Consider the following 18,273-nt stretch of genomic DNA (forward strand, 5'->3'; position numbering starts at 1 on the left):
CCAGGCATGGTGGTTCATGCGGGTAGTCCCTGCTACTCAAGGGGCTGAGGTGGGAGGATCCCTCAAGCCCAGGAGGCTGAGGCTGCAGTGAGCCGTGATTGCGCCTCTGCACTCCAGCCTGGGTGACAGACCAAGATCCTGCCTCAAAATAACTAACTAGCTGAATACATTAATTAAATAAAATATTCTATGGCAACTCAGCAAAGGTATGGTTTTGGTGGTCAGACCAACTGGATAGACCTTAGGAAGCCGGCAGAGGTGGAAAGTACAGGGGAGGTGAGTTTTGATCAGGAGGCAGTGATATTGATAGTATTGAGTGTGGGACTTAAAGTCCTGGTTTGAGAGTCTGGACATCAGCTTGTAGCAGTGGGGAGCCATTGTATCCTATACTGGAGCAAGGAGGTGACTTGATAAAATACATTTTTAGAAGATTAATGTGATGGTGAATACTTACGATGGATTAAAGAGAGGAGATGTCAAGTTAGAAGCTACTGTGATCATCCAGGTAGATAGAGGGTCTAAGAAAGAGTCTGCAAGATGTAGGTTTTGGTTGTAAAAAGACATAAGATGACTCTAGGTTTCATATCTGCATGGTAAAATGATTGGTCATACAATTTTTTTTTTTTTAAGAAATGAGGAAGTCATACTTCCTTGAGGTAATGTTAACACTTGTTTTAGTAACCTGGTAATCTTCTAGAGACACCAGACCTAATAGAAGACTTCCAGAGAGTATATTTTGGACAGGGGGATTTCCTGGCACTTCCTAAATTCAGGGCATCCACTTCCTTCTGTGTGTACATTGAGATCCGACTTTCCTCTATACCCAAAAGTCCCCTTAAAATTTCTACTTCTGATGTTTATTGTCCTTTCCCATCTTTTTATGGACCTTCATCACATCTCAGATGATGATTTTTATGTAAGTAGAATTAACTGCCCTGTCCTTGACTGGGCTGGATTGATACTTGACCTTTACTAAAATTCATGAAAATATACACATATTTCTATAAAATGTCATTAGATATGTGTAAGAAATTCTCATTTTTTACACAGCAGTGAACTCAATTCATTAATTATAAATTGACTAATTGTCTTAGGGAGGAAGTAGACACATTTCTTGCCAGTTTAATGCTGCTTAAACTAGAGGTATAACCAATATTTGTTAGATACAGCTGCGGTGAGTCCCACGGGCAGCAAGAAAATGTGAAAGATGTATAGAAGGAAAAGATCTGAGGTGTAGAAACTGTGATCTAGGTGCTGCAGAAAGGCTTGCACACTTTTAGATGAGTTGGATAGGCCCTTCTACATTTGCTATCTGGCAACTGTTGTGTAATGAGATAGCTAGAAAGAGCTTCTATATAGTCAAGGGAGTTCTAGCAACTTAGAAGATAATACTAACACTTCTCCATGTTTCCCCTCAAATTACTTTCATATTCTGTTTTTCTTTTCTTTTATTTTCTTTTTTACAAACCCTGCATGTGGCATTCAGCCATATTCTGTTTGACCTTTACAATGGCCTGATACAGCATTCCCTTTCACAGATGAAAATAAGACAGTTTAGGAGTCCGTTTCTCTGTTTGTAGAACAAGAGACCTGGATGGATGCTTTCTTAAAACTTCCAGCTCCTAAAAGGACTGTGGCCCCAGGTCACATAGCAGGCCAAGGCTAAGGCTTGATCAAGCATCCCAACTCCCAGTCAGTGACTCTTCTCATCGTATCACATATACCCTCTGGGGAGCCTTGGCTTCCTGGAGTTGGAAACTCACAGCCAATGGCCGTGTGCTCTATTACAGCTAGCATTTGTTAACTACTTACTCTGTGCAGGTACTACATGTTAATTCATATATTGATTATTATCTGTATTAACTCATTTAATCTCATTACAGTCTAATAGAGTAAGTACTATTTGTGTCCTTATTGTAGAAAGGAGGAAACTAGACACAGGTGATTTAAGTAACTTGCCCAATGTCAAATGGCTCTTAGCTATCATGAAGCTGGGATATGAATTCAGGCAGTTGGGCTTCTGAGTCCATGCTAAACACCATACTGTACCTCTTTGGTGGTAGCTGGTAGAAGAATTTACATTTTGTTTGAAGACTGTCTCTCTGAATCTATCCTTCTATCCATCTGTCTCCCCATCTGTCCAGTACTACTTGTGAGGAGCCATCTGCGTGCCTTGCGTTATGTCAAGTGCTGTGGTTGAAAGGTGAGGCATACCTAGTCTTTGTCCTCCAAAGAGGCACAGTCTCTGGGGCTGATGATGCACCTCTGTTCAGTTCAGAAGGTGCTGGATGAAAGACTAGACATTGGCAGAGCTAGATCAATACATTAGAATCTGTAACAGAACAAATAGGGCACACACATCAGAAGCACCTGGTATGGTGGGGCTTAGGAATCTGTATTTTTAACAAGCACCCTTGGTGATTCTTATGCACCTTAACATTTGAGAAATGCTTCAAAGGACCATTTCTAAGGAAGTAGAAAGCTTGGTTTTCTGCCCCTGAGAAATGCTCGGCCTAGTTACAGAGGCAGGCATAAGTATATGAAATACTGAGAACAGGCATTTTTGAACTATTCTGGGGATGCATGTTTCTTGGAAGTCCCCTGAGAGCTGCTATGGGGTGGGGTTGGCAAAAGGGACCACAGGAAGTTAGGGGAGCAGGGATCTAGGCTTTCAATTTTGAGTCAACTAGAGCAACTTCTTATCCATTGGACTGGATTGCACTGAAGATTTAATTCAGAGAAATTCCACTGCTTAAAAGATGATTAAAAGTCTTTTTAATTTAAGAAAATCTTAAGGAAGTATGTAGGGACTTATGTGAGCTAGATTAAACTTAAAAGCTAGGAAGCCCCAAGTAGAAAGGGAAGTCAGTGTGTGCCTCTGGTTTCTACCAAGGCAGCTGGGTACATTATTTAAATGAGCGAGAAGGAATTCAGGAGGAGGAGAAGATGGGGGAACCATTAAATACTTTTATTTTTCAGATTATAATTGGAGCATAAGCTATTAACTTGTTTTATATTATAAAACATCATTTTAAATGACAACATAATATTCCATTATCTTGGTGAACCTAAATTTACTTAGATGCTCTTCTAATAGATGTTTATAATGTATCAATACTTTATTATCCCAGTGCTACCATGACCATTGTTGTATATTACATATGTTTTTGCATGTTTCCTCAAGCCTCTTATGATTAATTGCTGGAGGGTAGCTGAAATGCAAGAAGGCATATGAATTAACAAGTAAAGGACCAGTAGGACAAAGTAAGTAGCCTTGAGGCTTTTAAAGGGCAACAATGGCAGAATGTGACATGTTAGTGTCTTAACTCATAGATCCACGCTGCCTTAGCCAATAGGAGGCGCTTCTTAGAGGAAGGGTGGGAGTGAGGCCTCTGGACTGGCAGGTCTGTGACACATGCTGCACCCGGCGCTGCCTATTAATAGGGCCAGCCCAACCAATAGGCAGGGCCCGACAAGGCTCTGTGTAGCTCCACCTTTCACAAAATGCTTTGAGTCAGATGTGTTATGGAATTAAAATTTCTTTTTTACATTTTGGAAAGGTAATACAAGGTATTTCCTCTGCATATTGAGCACCCCACTTAATTATGGGGAGCACCCTGTGGGTCAAGCATAGGAACAAGTATTTATTTCATTCCTATATATTTAGAGACAAGGTCTCAGTCTGATACAGTCATAGCCCAGTGTGTGCAGTGAGCTAGAGTGAATAAGCACAATCATAACTCACTGTAGCTTCAGACTCTTTGGTTCAAGTAGTCCCAAGTAGCTGAGACTACAGGCAGGAGCCATCATTGCTGGCTGATCTTTAAACTTTTTATAAAGATGGGGTCTTGCTATGTTGCCCAGGCTGGTCTTGAACTCTTGACCTCAAGCCATCCTGCTGCCTCAGCCTTCCAAAGTGCTGGGAGTATGTATAGCCATGAGCCACTGTGTCCTGCCAAGCACAGGAATATTTTTGTGGTGAAACGATAATGAATATTTGAAGTAAGTGAGAAAATAAAGACTATAAATCCTTGTGTTAATTCAGGTCAGGTCAGGATTTGCAGCTTAATGATTTTGCTACCAACTTGTGAAGACTCTTTTGGCTTCAGAGATTTTTTGATTTCGGAATTGAGGATAAGGGATTTGGGGCCTGTATTGGTCTGTTTTCACACTACTATAAAGATCTAGCTGAGACTGGGTAATTTATAAAGAAAAGAGGTTTAATGGACTCACAGTTCCATATGGCTGGGGAGGCCTCAGGAAACTTACAATCACGGCGGAAGGCGAAGGAGAAGCAAGCATTTTTTTCACAAGGCAGCAGGAGAGGGAGAGAACTGCCACACACTTTTAAACCAACAGATGTCATGAGAACTCACTCTCTATCATGAGAATAGCATGGGGAAACCACCTGCCATGGTACAATCACCTCCCACCAGGTCCTTCCCTTGACACATGGGGATTACAATTCAAGATGAGATTTGGGTGGGGACCCAGAGCGAAACCATATAAGGGTCTGAATTTATTCTGTTAAATTTGAACAGGTAGGTCTGACCTAGCAAAAGAAAGAATTCTCAGTCCTTGATGCTCAAGGAGTTTGTCTGCTCATCCTTTCAAGCTCATAAGGAAGTTGGGAGCTCTTCATAAATTTGCAGATGATGAGTCTAAATATTACTATTTTCTGTACTAAATATTACACTTTTTTTTTTTCCAGAGCCTCTTCCATCTCCTACACTAACTTGTGCATTGACTAATGGAAGCATTGAAGTCCAGTGCATGATACCGGAGCATTACAACACTCATCCACAACTTAACACGTACTCATGGGATTGTCCTTTGGAGCAATGTAAACATAACTCAACCCGTATATATTTTAAGATGGAAAATGATCTTCCACAAAAAGTACAGTGTACTGCTAGCAATCCATTATTTAAAAGAACATCATCCATCATTCCGGAAACCTGTATCCCGAGCAGTGGTGAGTAAATAACTAAATGTGTCATGGAGGCCATCAAACCACAGATGTGGTGACTAACATAAGGTTCACAATTTTGAAATGTAAAACAAGTTACAATTTTTAACAGAAACCCCATTATAGATATAAAGCTAACATTATTTAGCACTTTCTGTGTTGAGCACCATTCTAATACATATGTGAATTAATTCAATCTTCACTTATCCCTATTTCCTGGTGAGAAACCAACAGAGAGAGAGTTTAAGTTGTTTGCCCAAGGTAACAGCTAGTAAGTGGCAGAACCTGGCTTTGAGTAGAGGCTGTCTGGCTCTAGAGCCCATGGTTTTAACTATTCACAGTGCTGCTTTATAATATTGTTAATAATCATTATGTTCACAAAGGTTACATATCTACTACAGGAACATGCATTTGATCTGTTTCCTTAGGCCTAACACTAAGTTAATATCATGACAATCTGTCTTGGCTATGATTTTCTAATGTTGTTTTAGTATTATTTACATTTGCAATTTTTATTATGTTTTTTACATTATATCCCCCGTTTAACAAACAAAAAGGTCAGTGACCTGAAAGTGGTTTATTAAAATATAAAAGAAAAGATGAAAATAGTAAATATTATTATTCAGAATAATATAATTGTAAATAGCGAACAGGATTCCAGGGCAAATAAAGAATACGGGTCTCTAGGGCTGGGATAAGGTGAGTCTATGAATGAAATTTTTCTGAACAAGCAGCTGAAACAGATAAGGGAAATTAGCAAATACAAGAAATATAAGAAACTTGGACTTTAACTGGTGAGCCACTCTTGAGTCTCCCGTTTATTGTCTTTTCCGAACCCCTTTCAAAGAATAACTTAAAGCCATTAAAGTTATGTTATTTTCAGACAAAGCAGAGTAACTTTTGGGAAAGGCATTTTTCAAGAAGAAAAAGTGGACGTCCTCGTCAGGGCGGGCAGCGGCAGCCGCAACTGCGGGCCTGGGGCTTGGGGCCTGGAGCCTGGAGCGGGGGCGGGGGCGAGGGCGGGCGGTCCCTCCCAGCACCCGGCGCGGCCCGCCCTGCCGCCCACCGTCCTGAAGGTCAAGGCGCTTTGTTCTGCACTGCGGGCGGCTTCCTCCGCCCAGCGGAGGAGGCATAGACTGCGGTGAGCCCGCTAGCTTGGCCAGCCCCATGTACCCCGCGACTCTAGCGGCATGCCAGGAGGAGCGTTCAGGCTTCTCGTTTTTAAGGTGGAGACGTCCAGGACCTCTTTATTAGATGTTTAGGAATTTCAGTTTTTCCGTAGGGCAGTGGTCATCGTGAGCCTCTGTGGAGTCAGGCTGGGCTAACTGGGGTTTCGATTGTAAGTTTCGTGTGGCCAAGGGCATGTCTGACTGGGAAGAAAGTCCTTGGCATTACTTCTTAGCTGTTGGGAGCTGTGCGGTGCGAGCGAGATGGACGGCGTGCACTCCCCGAGGACAGGCCTGAGTGGCCTTAGCCTAGTTACTCACGGGACTTGGTTTACCAGACAAGGGGATAAAAACATTCAGATGGCAGATAACAGTTTTTCAGATTCCTTCAGATTCCGTGGATGCTGCTAAAAATGCAAGTAATACGCAAAAGCTCATGGATCAGGTGATGCAGAATCCTGGAGTTGTGGCAGCTTTACAGGAGCGACTTGACAATGCCCCTCATACCCCTTCCAGCTACATGGAAACTTTACCTAAAGCAGTAAAAACAAGAATTAATGCATTGAAACAAATTCAGGTGAGATGCGCTCATATAGAAGCCAAGTTCTATGAAGAAGTTCATGACTTGGGAAGAAAGTACACAGCATTATACCAGCCTCTCTTTGACAAAAGAATTTATCACCGGTGATGTTGAACCAACATCTGATATGGAATCAGAATGGCACAGTGAAAATGAAGAGGAGGAGAAATGGGCTGGAGATGTGAAAAATAAAGTAGTCATAACAGAAAAAGCAGCAGCAACAGCTGAAGAGCCAAATCTCAAAGGAATTCCAGAGTTCTGGTTTACCATCTTTAGAATTAGTCCAGGAGTATGATGAACCAATCTTGAAACACCTGCAGGATATTAAAGTGAAGTTTTCTGACCCTGGACAGCCTATGTCTTTTATATTAGAGTTCCACTTTGAACCCAACGACTATTTTACCAACTCAGTCCTGATGAAAACCTGCAAGATGAAATCAGAACCGGATAAGGCTGATCCCTTTTCATTTGCAGGTCCTGAGATCATGGACTGTGACGGGTGTGTACTATTGACTGGAAGAAAGGAAAGAAAGTTACTGTCAAAACCATCAAGAAAAAGCAGAAGCATAAGGGTCGAGGCACTGTTAGAACAATTACTAAACAAGTATCCAGTGAGTCATTTTTCAACTTATTCAATCCACTGAAAGCGTCTGGGGATAGAGAATCACTGGATAAAGATTCTGAATTCGTATTAGCCTCTGATTTGGAAATTGGACTCTTTTTCCGTGAGCGGATAGTCTAAATTGGACACTTTTTCCATGGGCTGTGCTATACTTCGCTGGGGAGGCCTTAGAGGACGATGACAATTTTGACGAAGGTGAAGAAGAAGAGGAGGAATTAGAAGGTGACGAGGAGGGAGAAGATGGGGATGATGCGGAAATTAACCCCAACAAGGAACCCAGCCAGCTGGCGGAATGCAAGCAGCAGTCTGAAGTGGAGGTGGGCGCCTGGCAGACCGGCTGTCTGGACTCCGGGCCTGTGGGGGAGGCCTCAGTCTTTGCAGCATGCGGCACAATCCCGTCGACAGTGCTTACTCCATCTAGTTCGTTTTCAAGTGCGTGATTTTCACTTTCGCTTTTCTTTTTTCCTTATCGTTTTGCTTAACTTGTACAGTGGCAACTGAAATGCATTTAAGAAATAGGAGGTTTCGCCCAGTACCCTCTGCAGCCTCGGTGCCTGTGGCTCTGGACTTGCCTGGGCCTTTCCCTGGGGGAGGGCTCCATAGACCACGTTGGGGTGGGGTGGGGTGGGGGTCACTTGGTAAAAAGGGCCGAGGTCTGGTGATGAGGTTCCAGGGATCTAGAACCTCTCCTACCGCTCCCGCAGTTGGACTGAATTCTTCCCTTTCATTTGAAGAAACCCGCTCGCTGTTTCCAGCCGCTTAATCTGCCGAGTGTGCAGCCTGCATCACCTGCTGTATGCTAATCATCTCAGAAGGGCTGTGTAGAGTAGGGCCCTGTTCTCCTTAGGATGTTGCTTCTTGATTTTCTTTTTTTAGGGTTGGGTCAGGGTTGTGGCACACCACCTCAGGCGAGAGCTGCCATAGGTCACTTCATATTTGTTTATCCCTTCTTGCCTGGGAGGACTGTGGCCTTTTGCTGTCGCTCGTCCTTGCCATTTCTGAACCACCCTGGTGACCTGAGCAGGAAGATGTGCCACTTCTTAGCAGGAGCAAGGGCTGTGCCGAAGCAACATTGCTTCCTGCCACCAGGGCTGAAGACATGAGCCTGTCCCCGTGACATAGGTACCGCCCTGCTGCCGGAGCCGGGATTCGGCGATCTTCTCCAGTGAGGGGCTGGGCTGGGAAGTCCTGCGTTTCATTTGAGCAAATGAGTGTCAAGTCCTGCTTTCTCAGTAGCCCCCTTGCTGGGCCCTACCATTCATCCTGTCTGGTTTGGTGTGACCGCTTGGTGACTGGCGAGTGGGGTTTCCAAGTGGGTGACAATGCTCTCTGGCAGCCTGGGATGGCCGTGTCCGCACTGACCAGGCCTGTAGAGAGTGCTCAGCCTAACCTTAGAACACATTTATAACTGAATACAGTGTTTTCAATTTGTACATAATAGTTAGAATATTCTATTAAAGTTATGAAACATGGAGGAAAAAAAGAAAAAGTGCAAATGAGTTCCAATTTATAACTGATAGATTTGATTCGTGAAGACAGAGAAAAGATCAAACCCACAGAAGTGTCACTCTGTTTGTACAAGTCACACAATTGCAAGAAGTTTTTAAAACAAGCTGCAAAGTTATAATAGTTAAGCTTGCAGCAAACACTCCTTTATTAATTCTACCTTTTGAGTGTTACATAATACCCAAGGCATACAATATGAAAATGCAATTTGTTGTAAAAGCAGATAGTTGCTTTATAATGGGAACAAAAAATAAAACCAGTATGCTTTTGCCTTTTGGTATATGTATGCTGCATCTAACTGACAAGGAGGAAGAAGATGACCACATATAGACAGAGCAAGCAAGTTGAAATCTTGAAAAGTTTTAAGTGTTCCAAGAGACAAAATACTTGAAGGAAATAATTTCTGAGTAAGATCCCTCTACAGAATTACATGGAATATTTTAGGGGATTTTTAAAGATTTTGCCCTGGTACTAGTTTTAACTCTATGTTTGCCATTAGAGTTGAAGACACAAAGTAAGATTACTCTTACTGAAAGTAAGATTACTTGCCTTGTAGATAGTCTAGTAAAAGATCATAAAAGGGAATAATATTCCTCTTATTGATTTGAAATAAGTACTATTAATTTGAAAAAATTATTTTAATTATTAAATAATGGTGATTCATCCATCCTTCTTTTACATTTTCTTCCAAACTGATAGTTCACATATATACAATAGATTTTGAAAGTTTGAGGAATGTTGCTTGATAGGTCTTAGGTTTAAATCCTGGAGTAGTGTTGACATCTGAGACATACATCTGGGCTTCTGACCCTGGTTTCTGTTAACCACATGTTGGAGGACCTTCTCCTTTTAAAATACAAACCAGGGCCCCCTCTTTTCCTTTCTGCGCCATCGTGGTGTATTCTTGCCTCCACTTCTCGCCATGTCTTCTCACAAGACTTTCAGGATTAAGCGATTCCTGGCCAAGAAACAAAAGCAAAATCGTCCCATTCCCCAGTGGATTCGGATGAAAACTGGAAATAAAATAAGGTACAACTCCAAAAGGAGACATTGGAGAAGAACCAAGCTGGGTCTATAAGGAATTGCACATGAGATGGCTCATATATTTGTGCTGTCTGAAGGTCACGATCACATTACCATATCACACTGAAAATGTCACCACTCTCTGGAGAGTTCGACGTATTTTCCTCTCTGAATCTATTATGAATGCGTTGGTTGGCTGGGTTCAGTAATAAATATGTGAGGCCTTTCATTTAAAAAAAAAAAAAATACAAACCAGGAACTGAACTTAATGATCTTAGTGGTTCTTTTGAACAATAACAGTCTAGGATCTTTTTTTTTTTTTTTTTTTTTCCCTGTGATGATTTTTGAATGCTTTCATGTGGAACCACATGCATCATAACAGATATAAATCCGTGAAAGTATAACAGTTAAATACTAGATCTTACTTTTTCAGGTTTTGATTTCTCATCTAAACTTTCCAATGCTTTGTCAGTGAAGCAAACTAACTCACATTGACTAGCCTGCTCTTCTTTAGCAAACCCTTCAAATAAATGCCTCATTTCCTCCTCACCACTGTCATTTTAGATTGGCCAGACGGTTGTTACTTACCTTTTAAGAAGGAGGAGACAGGTGGCGGGGTGTGGTGGTTCACATCTGTAATCCCAGCACTTTGGGGTGCCGAGGCAGGCAGATCACAAGGTCAGGAGATCGAGACCATCCTGGCTAACACGGTGAAACCCCATCTCTACTAAAAATACAAAAAAATTAGTCAGGCATGGTGGCAGGCACCTGTAGTCCCAGCTACTCAGGAGGCTGAGGCAGGAGAATGGTGTGAACCCGGGAGGTGGAGCTGGCAGTAAGCTGAGATGGCGCCACTGCACTCCAGCCTGGGTGATAGAGCAAGACTCTGTCTCAAAAAAAAAAAAAAAGAATGAGGAGACAGGTTGAACCAGGTGGGGTGACTTGCCCAAGGTCATTTAAGTATTGGAGATAGAATTAAAATTTAGGTCTTTGAATTCTAGAGTGTTTTTGTATGATACCATCCTGACTATACATCTCAAATCAAAGTTTAAAGTTTTCTTTGATTTATTCATAGGAGTGAGCTAGAGAAACCTATACCATGTAGATATACGTAGTAGATATTGGTCAAATGTTACTTGATTTTAAATCTCATTTTCTCATGTTTCTTGTAACATTTTGTCTAGTAGGACCTTTTCGTGGTTTGTGGTCATTTTAGCCATTACATCTACTGTCATACCATCACTGCAACCCAGAAATGGGGTGATGGGGTTATTAACTAGTTAAACACAATCTAAAGGAGAATTTTAGAGATAGTTAAGATTGACGACGGAGTTCTTGTCCACCTCCTATTGTATTGAGGGAATGAACTAATATTTACTGAAGGCCTCCTCCACAACAAACTTCTGTAAATGATTTACATAAATGTGTCACATTTAATCCACACAACAAACCAATGGTGTGGGTATTTATAAAGGAGGTATCTGAGGCACAGTGAGGCTAAATAACTTGACCAAATATACACGTTTATTAAGAGCAAAGCCAGGATTTGACATTCAACTCCATCTGAACTCAAAGCACTGTGTCTTCCTCACTGTATTGGTAAGCGAAAGTAAGAAGATAACTCAAAGATGTAGAATTATAATCTGGAATTGGAATTTACTTCCATTGATAAACCATTTGAAAATTGCAGCTCCAAGGCACTGGGAGATGGAAAGAAAGCTAGTGAGCAATTATTTATTGCCTTTGTGTCATGCTCCTACAGTTTGCTCCTCCTCATCTCCTTATCTGTGGTCAGAGTAGATAGCATGGAGGTTTTATGCCCATGCTACAGATTTTCAGAGACCTCAAGGTCAGAAAGCTGGTTTATGGCAGCATGTGAATATAGACGGACTTACACAGATTAGAAAATTGAGAAGTTGAGGGCAGGAGAAAATTCTGGATAGAAGAGAACGTGGGATTGGGAGTGAGAAAACCTGGGTCCTAGACCTGATTTCATTGCTTACTGGCAGTGTGAATATGGGGGATAATAACACTTACTTTACAAGGGCTGAGGAAATTAAATAAAATAGCATGTGGAAAATGGTATTGATGATGGTTAGTCACCATAAAACTGGTAGTTGTTATTCAGGATACAGGAAGAGTTTCAAGAGACAGGACATTTGGTATAACATTATATACAACCAATGGTTTAAGGAGGACAATGTAGAAGAGGTTGTGGATTTGCACTTCGGAGGTCATCGTTGACAGACCTTGTGAATAGATGAGGGTAGGAACCAGATTCCTGGGCTTTAAGTAAGAAGAGGGATAGTCCAATAGGCCAGTTATATATCTGACTGTGAAAGAGGAAAAGAAAATCTGAGTACCTTTGAGAGTCAAAGGTTATTTCCAGGTAAAGAAACCTAGTGGACTTCATCATTCTCTTAGATAACTGCTGGGAAGAAGTAGGGTGATTGTAACACCCTCCACATTGACAGAGAACTTGTAATCAGGAGCCCAGGGAAAGTGCATATTTTTTGAAGGAGTAGGCAAGAGGATATTCTGTAGAGTACCAGTTTCCAACTGTTGTCCACATTTATGGACCAAGAACATAAAAGAAACATTGCTCAGCTCCGACCTGAAGTTATATAGAACAAACATTGTTCTGAGTTCAACTAGATGATTTTTCTTTCATAGCTGGGGTGGACATTATGTTACCTGCAGGGAGTAAGTCACTGAAGGACCCTGAAGGTAGAGCCTCAAAAAAACACCCTTTGATCTTACTCCTAAAAAAAATGGGATAAATTGGAAAAATTCATCATAGAAACACAAAAATATGGAGAAGTAGGAAAAAAGAGAAGAAGGAAAGAAATGCAGCATAGGAAATAATATTATGTAGACTGAAATGAAGAATGTTAAGAGTATTTGAACAAAGTTTGAACCAGATGAAATGTAACAGGCAGAAACAGAAGTAGGAGAATTTTTGGACTGATTTAAGTTGGTCTCTTGTGACTTTTATGACTTTCCACCAGGAAGAATAGTGGTTAAGAATGTGCACTCTGCTTTTAAAAATTGAGAAAGAAGGCTGCATGCAGTGGCTTATGCCTATAGTCCCAACACTTTGTGAGGCCAAGACAGGAGGATTGCTTGAGGCTGAGAGTTTGAGACCAGCGTGGGCAACAGAGGGAGACCCTATCTCTACTAAAAATTAAAAGATTACTGAGGTGTTGTGGCATGTGTCTGTAGTCCTCGCTACTTGGGAGACTGAGGTGGGAGGATCACTTGAGCCTGGTATTTTAAAGAAATCAAATCAATAATTAATAATCTTCCAAAACAGAAAGCACCAGGTTCAGATGGGTTCACTGGTGAATTCTACCAGATATTTAAGGAAGAAATATCAATTCTCTATAATCTATTTTAGAAGATAGAAGAAGAGGGCATACTTTCCAACTCATTTTATGAGGCCAGCATTATTCTTGTGCTAAAACCAAATAACAATACAAGAAAAGAAAATTAAGACAAATATTTCTTATGAACATACATGTAGAAATCTTAAACAAAATATTAGCAAATTGGACCCAACAGCATATAGAAAGAATTATACATCATGACTAAGTGGTATTTATCTCAGGTATGCAAGTCAGGTTCAACATATGAAAATCAGTTAATCCATCACATTGACAGACTATGAAAGAAAAATCACATGATCATACCAATAGATACAGAAAAAGCATTTGACAAAATCCAACATCAATTTATGATAAAAACTCTCAGTAAACTAGGAGTAGAGGGGAAACTTTTTCAATTTGTTAACAAACGCCTACAAAAAACCCTGCAGCTAACATCATCTGTAATGGTGAGAAACTTGAAGCTTTCCCACTAAGACCAGGAACAAGGAAAGAATGTTCTTCTCACCACTCCTTTTCAATATTATATTATAAGCACTAACTAATGCCATAAGACAAGAAAAGGAAATAAAATTTATACAGATGAGAAGAAAGAAAGAAACTTGTTTTGGTTCTCAGATGACATGAATATCTATATATATAATCCAAATGAATTGACAAAAGAACCTCCTGGAACTAATAAAAAACTATAACAAGGTTGTAGGATACAAAGTTAATATACAAAAGTCAATCACTTTTCTGTATAACAGCAATGAACAAGTGGAATTTGAAGTTTAAAACAGAACACCATTTACCTTAGCATCCCAAAAATGCAATACTTAGGTACAAGTCTAACAAAATACATACCAGATTTATATGAGAAAATCAACAAAACTGATGAACAAAATCAAAGAACAAAATAAATGGAGAGATATTCTATGTTCATAGATAGGAAGACTTCTTATTGTGAAGATGTTGATTATTTCCAATTTGCTCTATAAATTCAGTGCAATCCCAAGCAAAATATCAGAAGTCATTTGTGAATATCAACAAACTGATTTTAAAGTTAAATGGGCAGGCAAAAGACCAGAATAGCCAGCAAAATATTGAAGGAGAACAAAATTGGAGGACTGATACTCCTCAACTTCAAGACTTACTATAAAGCTACACTAGTCAACATAGTGTGGTATTGGTGGAAAAATAAAAGACAAATAGATCAGTGAATCGGAATAGAGAGCCCAGAAATAGACCAACATAAATATGGTCAACTGATCTTTGACAGAGGAGCAAAGACAATACAACGGAGCAAAGATGATCTTTTCAACAAATAGTGCTGTAACAATTGGACATCCACATGCAAAAAAATTAATCTAAACACAGACCTTATGCCCTTCACAAAATTGTACTCAAAATGGACCATAGATCTAAATGTAAAATACAAAACCATAAGACTCCTAAAACATAAGAGAAAACCTAGATAACTTTGGATATGGTGATGATTTTTAGCTGCAACACCAAAGACATGATTCATGAAAGAAGTAATTGGTAAGCTGTACTTCATTAAAATTAAAAACATTGCTCTATGAAAGACAATTTTAAGAGAGTTAGAAGCCAAGCCACAGACTGGGAGAAAATATTTGCAAAAGACACATCTGATAAAAGACTATTATCCAAAATATACAAAAAAAAACTCTTAAAACTCAACAAGAAAAACAAACAACCCAATTAAAAAATGAGTGAAAGGCGTCATCAGACACCTCTCCAAAGAAGATATACAGAGAGCAAGTAGGGATATAAAAAGATATTCCTGGGCTGGGCGCAGTGGCTTACACCTGTAATCCCAGCACTTTGGGAGGCTGAGGCAGGTGAATCACCTGAGGTCAGGAGTTCAAGACTAGTCTGGCCAACATGGGGAAACCCCATTTCTACTAAAATTACAAAAATTAGCTGGGCATGTCCTATGTCAACAGGCATCAGGAAAATGGAAACTAAGACAACAATGAAATACCACTTCACGCCTATCACACTGACCAAAATCTGGATAGCACCAAATGCCGGTGAGAATGTGGAGCAACTCTTATTCATTGTAGGTGGGAATGCAAAATGGTACAGCCACTTTGGAAGACAGTTTGGCAGTTTCTTACAAAACTGTACATACTCTTACCATTCAGCACAACAGTCATGCTTCTTTCTATTTACCCAAAGGCATTTAAAAAAAAAACTTATGTTGACATAAAAACCCTCACATGGATGGTTATAGCATCTTTATTAATAATTGCCAAAACTTGGAAGCAAGCAAGATGTCCTTCAGTAAATGAATAGACAAATAAACTGTGGCACAAACAGACAGTAGAATATTATTCAACACTGAAAAGAACTATCAAGTCATTGAAAAGACATGAAGGAAACTTAAATTCATATTACTAAGTCAAAGAATCCAATCTGAACAGACTACATGCTATGTAATTTTACCTATATGACATTCTGGAAAAGGCAAAACTGTGGAGACTGTAAAAAGATTAGTGGTTGGCAGGGGATATGAATAGGTGGAACACAGAGGAGTTTGGGGGCAGTGAAAATACTCTATGATACTGTAACGATGTTATACATTTGTCCAAACCCACAGAATGTACAACTGAATGCTAATGTAAAGTATGGATTTTTTAGTGATAATGATGTATCAGAGTAGTTTCATTAATTCTAAAAAATGTACCACTCTGGTGAGGGATGTTGATAATGGGGAGGCTATGCATGTATAGGGGCAGGGTATATGTGCAAACTTTCTGTAACCTCTGTTCAGTTTTCTTGTGAACCTGAAACTCAAAAATATTTAAAGCCAAATGAAGCTAATGTACTAAGCCATGAATCAAGTTTTTGGAATAACCCCAAATAGAGGAACAATTCCAAGTGTTTTAAAAACATAGTAATTTGGGTGCATATTTCAAGGGGCTGCATTCTAAGGATAAAAGAACTACAAAGAAAAAAATTGTAATGTTTTAAGTAATTATATAGTTAGTGGTAATGCTGGTATTTGGTTACTGTTGAGTATGTACTGCAGGAAAGTGCAAGTGAATATTTATATTGTTGTTATTGAATATTGGGATGTTTGGCATGAAAGAAAGGAGATTCCACTGTAAATTGATTAGGTTAAGTAAAAACTATAGCCCTGGATTTATTTAAAGGTATTAATTTGAACCATATGAAATTGCTGTTTCTCTAGTCAAAAACCATTGAATCTTGGCAACTGAATAGGGTTCAACATAATGCCAGCATGACCCATCAATGTATTTTGTCTCTTAGAAAATCATGTATTTCCTGGTTCTGTCCTTTGAAATGTTCTAGAAACAAGAGCCAATCTCATAGCAATTTGCATGCTTCTTGATTCTTGGACCCAGATTTGAGTGACCAGTGTTACCTGGTGTGCCCAGACTTCCCAGTTTCAGCACCGAAATTTCACATCCCAGGAAACTCCTCAGTTTCAGGAAAACCAGGATGATTGGCCACCTTCACCCAGATTATGGTATCTAATTACCATTTCCCATGAAAATGAACCAGGGCCTTTGGGACAGTTGGCTGATTCCATATCTGGCACATGGAATGCATTAAAATAAGCCTTGAATATCTTGTTTTACCACATAACAAGAAAGCTATCAAAAAGACTTACTATGATGGTACCAACAGGACTCAGGAGCCACTCTGAAGAGGTTCCTCTGGCCAAAAATAAGACAATTGGAACATCAATAAGAATAACAACTTCAGTAGATTGAAACACATCAATTGTGCTCAGTTTATGAGTTCATAATGGTACTAAAAACAAATTTAAAAACTCATTGGTCATCTCTAGAGAATGCTTGGGAGCTAACTCATTATTTTGAAAAAACGGTAAAGAAAGAGAAGAATCAAACACTGCTTTTCCTTTATAAACTGAACCTCAGAGTAACCACGTTGTTGATGGGGGCAGTTTATCTTTATATGAAGATTGTAGTTAGTAAAGAAGGAATGATAGACTAAACCACTCTGCAAACCCTTGACGAAATTATGGCTCTAGACAATGATTTTCAATGGCATTGACATCATGAAAAGAAAAGCAACCAGGCATTGTATGCCACCTGAGGAAAGTATACAAACACTACTGGGGGAGTATTATTGCCAAAGAAAATCTGAATTCTGCTACTAAAGAAGGGAAAATGATGTTCAGGGGCACCTATCAGTTTCTTCTCAAATCTGACCAATAGGTGGCTGCCTATTTGTTCCAACACACCTGTGTTCTTAATAAAAGGAAAGTGTGATCTTATTCTTATTTATTCATTCATTTTCTCTCTCTCTTCCTCCTCTCCCTTCCTTTCCCCTCCTTTCCCATATCCATGTCACATTTGCTCTTAGTGACCCCTCCCCAATCCTTTAGCAGTGCACTGTGTACTCTGATTTTGGATTTTCAATAGCTGGATAGAGTTTACCTCGTGAACATACCACAGTTTTTTGTGAAAACAAGGGGCTGCTGTGAAAACAACTTAGGTTATTTTTGCCTTATGGTATACTAAGTAAGGCTGCAGTAAATATCTTTGTGCCTTTTTAGGGGGAGAAGAAGGGCACACCATTGGTAATTTCCCCAGGGTGACATCTTAGAAATGGAATTGCAGAGTCACAAAATATTAATAGAGATACCAGTAACATCTACTCAATAGGTTAATGACAATATATAACAGCTGTTCTTAAGTGCAGCTACCCTATGAGATAAGTATGTTTATTAGTCCCATGTATAGTTACCCTAGGAGAAAATGGAGGCACTGAGAGGTTAAGGCACTTGCCCAACATTGTAATGACTTAGTGAGACTATAGGCACATGACTTAGTACAATGCCTAGATGCTTCATGATAAATATTTTTAAGGCTTATTATATACAACTGCCAGAATTGCCCTACCAAACACAATGCCAAGTTCTGCTTCCACTGGCAATATTAAATGGTCAGAAACAAACCTTCTAGTGGAATATTTGCTTCTTTTATTAAATAACACAGGGTCTGGAATGTATCAAGCTTGTGCAT

General features: G+C 39.8%; 2 protein-coding genes and 1 pseudogene across 4 annotated transcripts in view; all 3 read left to right on the plus strand.

Annotated features, from left to right (window-relative positions):
• CD58 (CD58 molecule) overlaps positions 1–18,273 on the plus strand; it is a 56,271-nt gene that overhangs the window by 29,166 nt on the left and 8,832 nt on the right. For all 3 annotated transcript variants that reach the window (XM_007977434.3, XM_007977437.3, XM_007977436.2), the window contains exon 3: positions 4,712–4,975. In XM_007977434.3, coding sequence (XP_007975625.1) covers positions 4,712–4,975 — 264 coding nt within the window. The remainder of the gene's footprint in view (positions 1–4,711; positions 4,976–18,273) is intronic.
• LOC103224140 (nucleosome assembly protein 1-like 4 pseudogene) lies at positions 6,292–7,870 on the plus strand (annotated as a pseudogene).
• On the plus strand, positions 9,681–10,017 carry LOC119624310 (large ribosomal subunit protein eL39). The gene has a single exon (XM_037998047.2). The coding sequence runs from the start codon at positions 9,766–9,768 to the stop codon at positions 9,919–9,921; it is 156 nt and encodes a 51-aa protein (XP_037853975.1). The 5' UTR covers positions 9,681–9,765; the 3' UTR covers positions 9,922–10,017.

Source organism: Chlorocebus sabaeus, chromosome 20 (assembly GCF_047675955.1).
Source record: "Chlorocebus sabaeus isolate Y175 chromosome 20, mChlSab1.0.hap1, whole genome shotgun sequence".
Taxonomy (NCBI): Eukaryota; Metazoa; Chordata; class Mammalia; order Primates; family Cercopithecidae; genus Chlorocebus; species Chlorocebus sabaeus.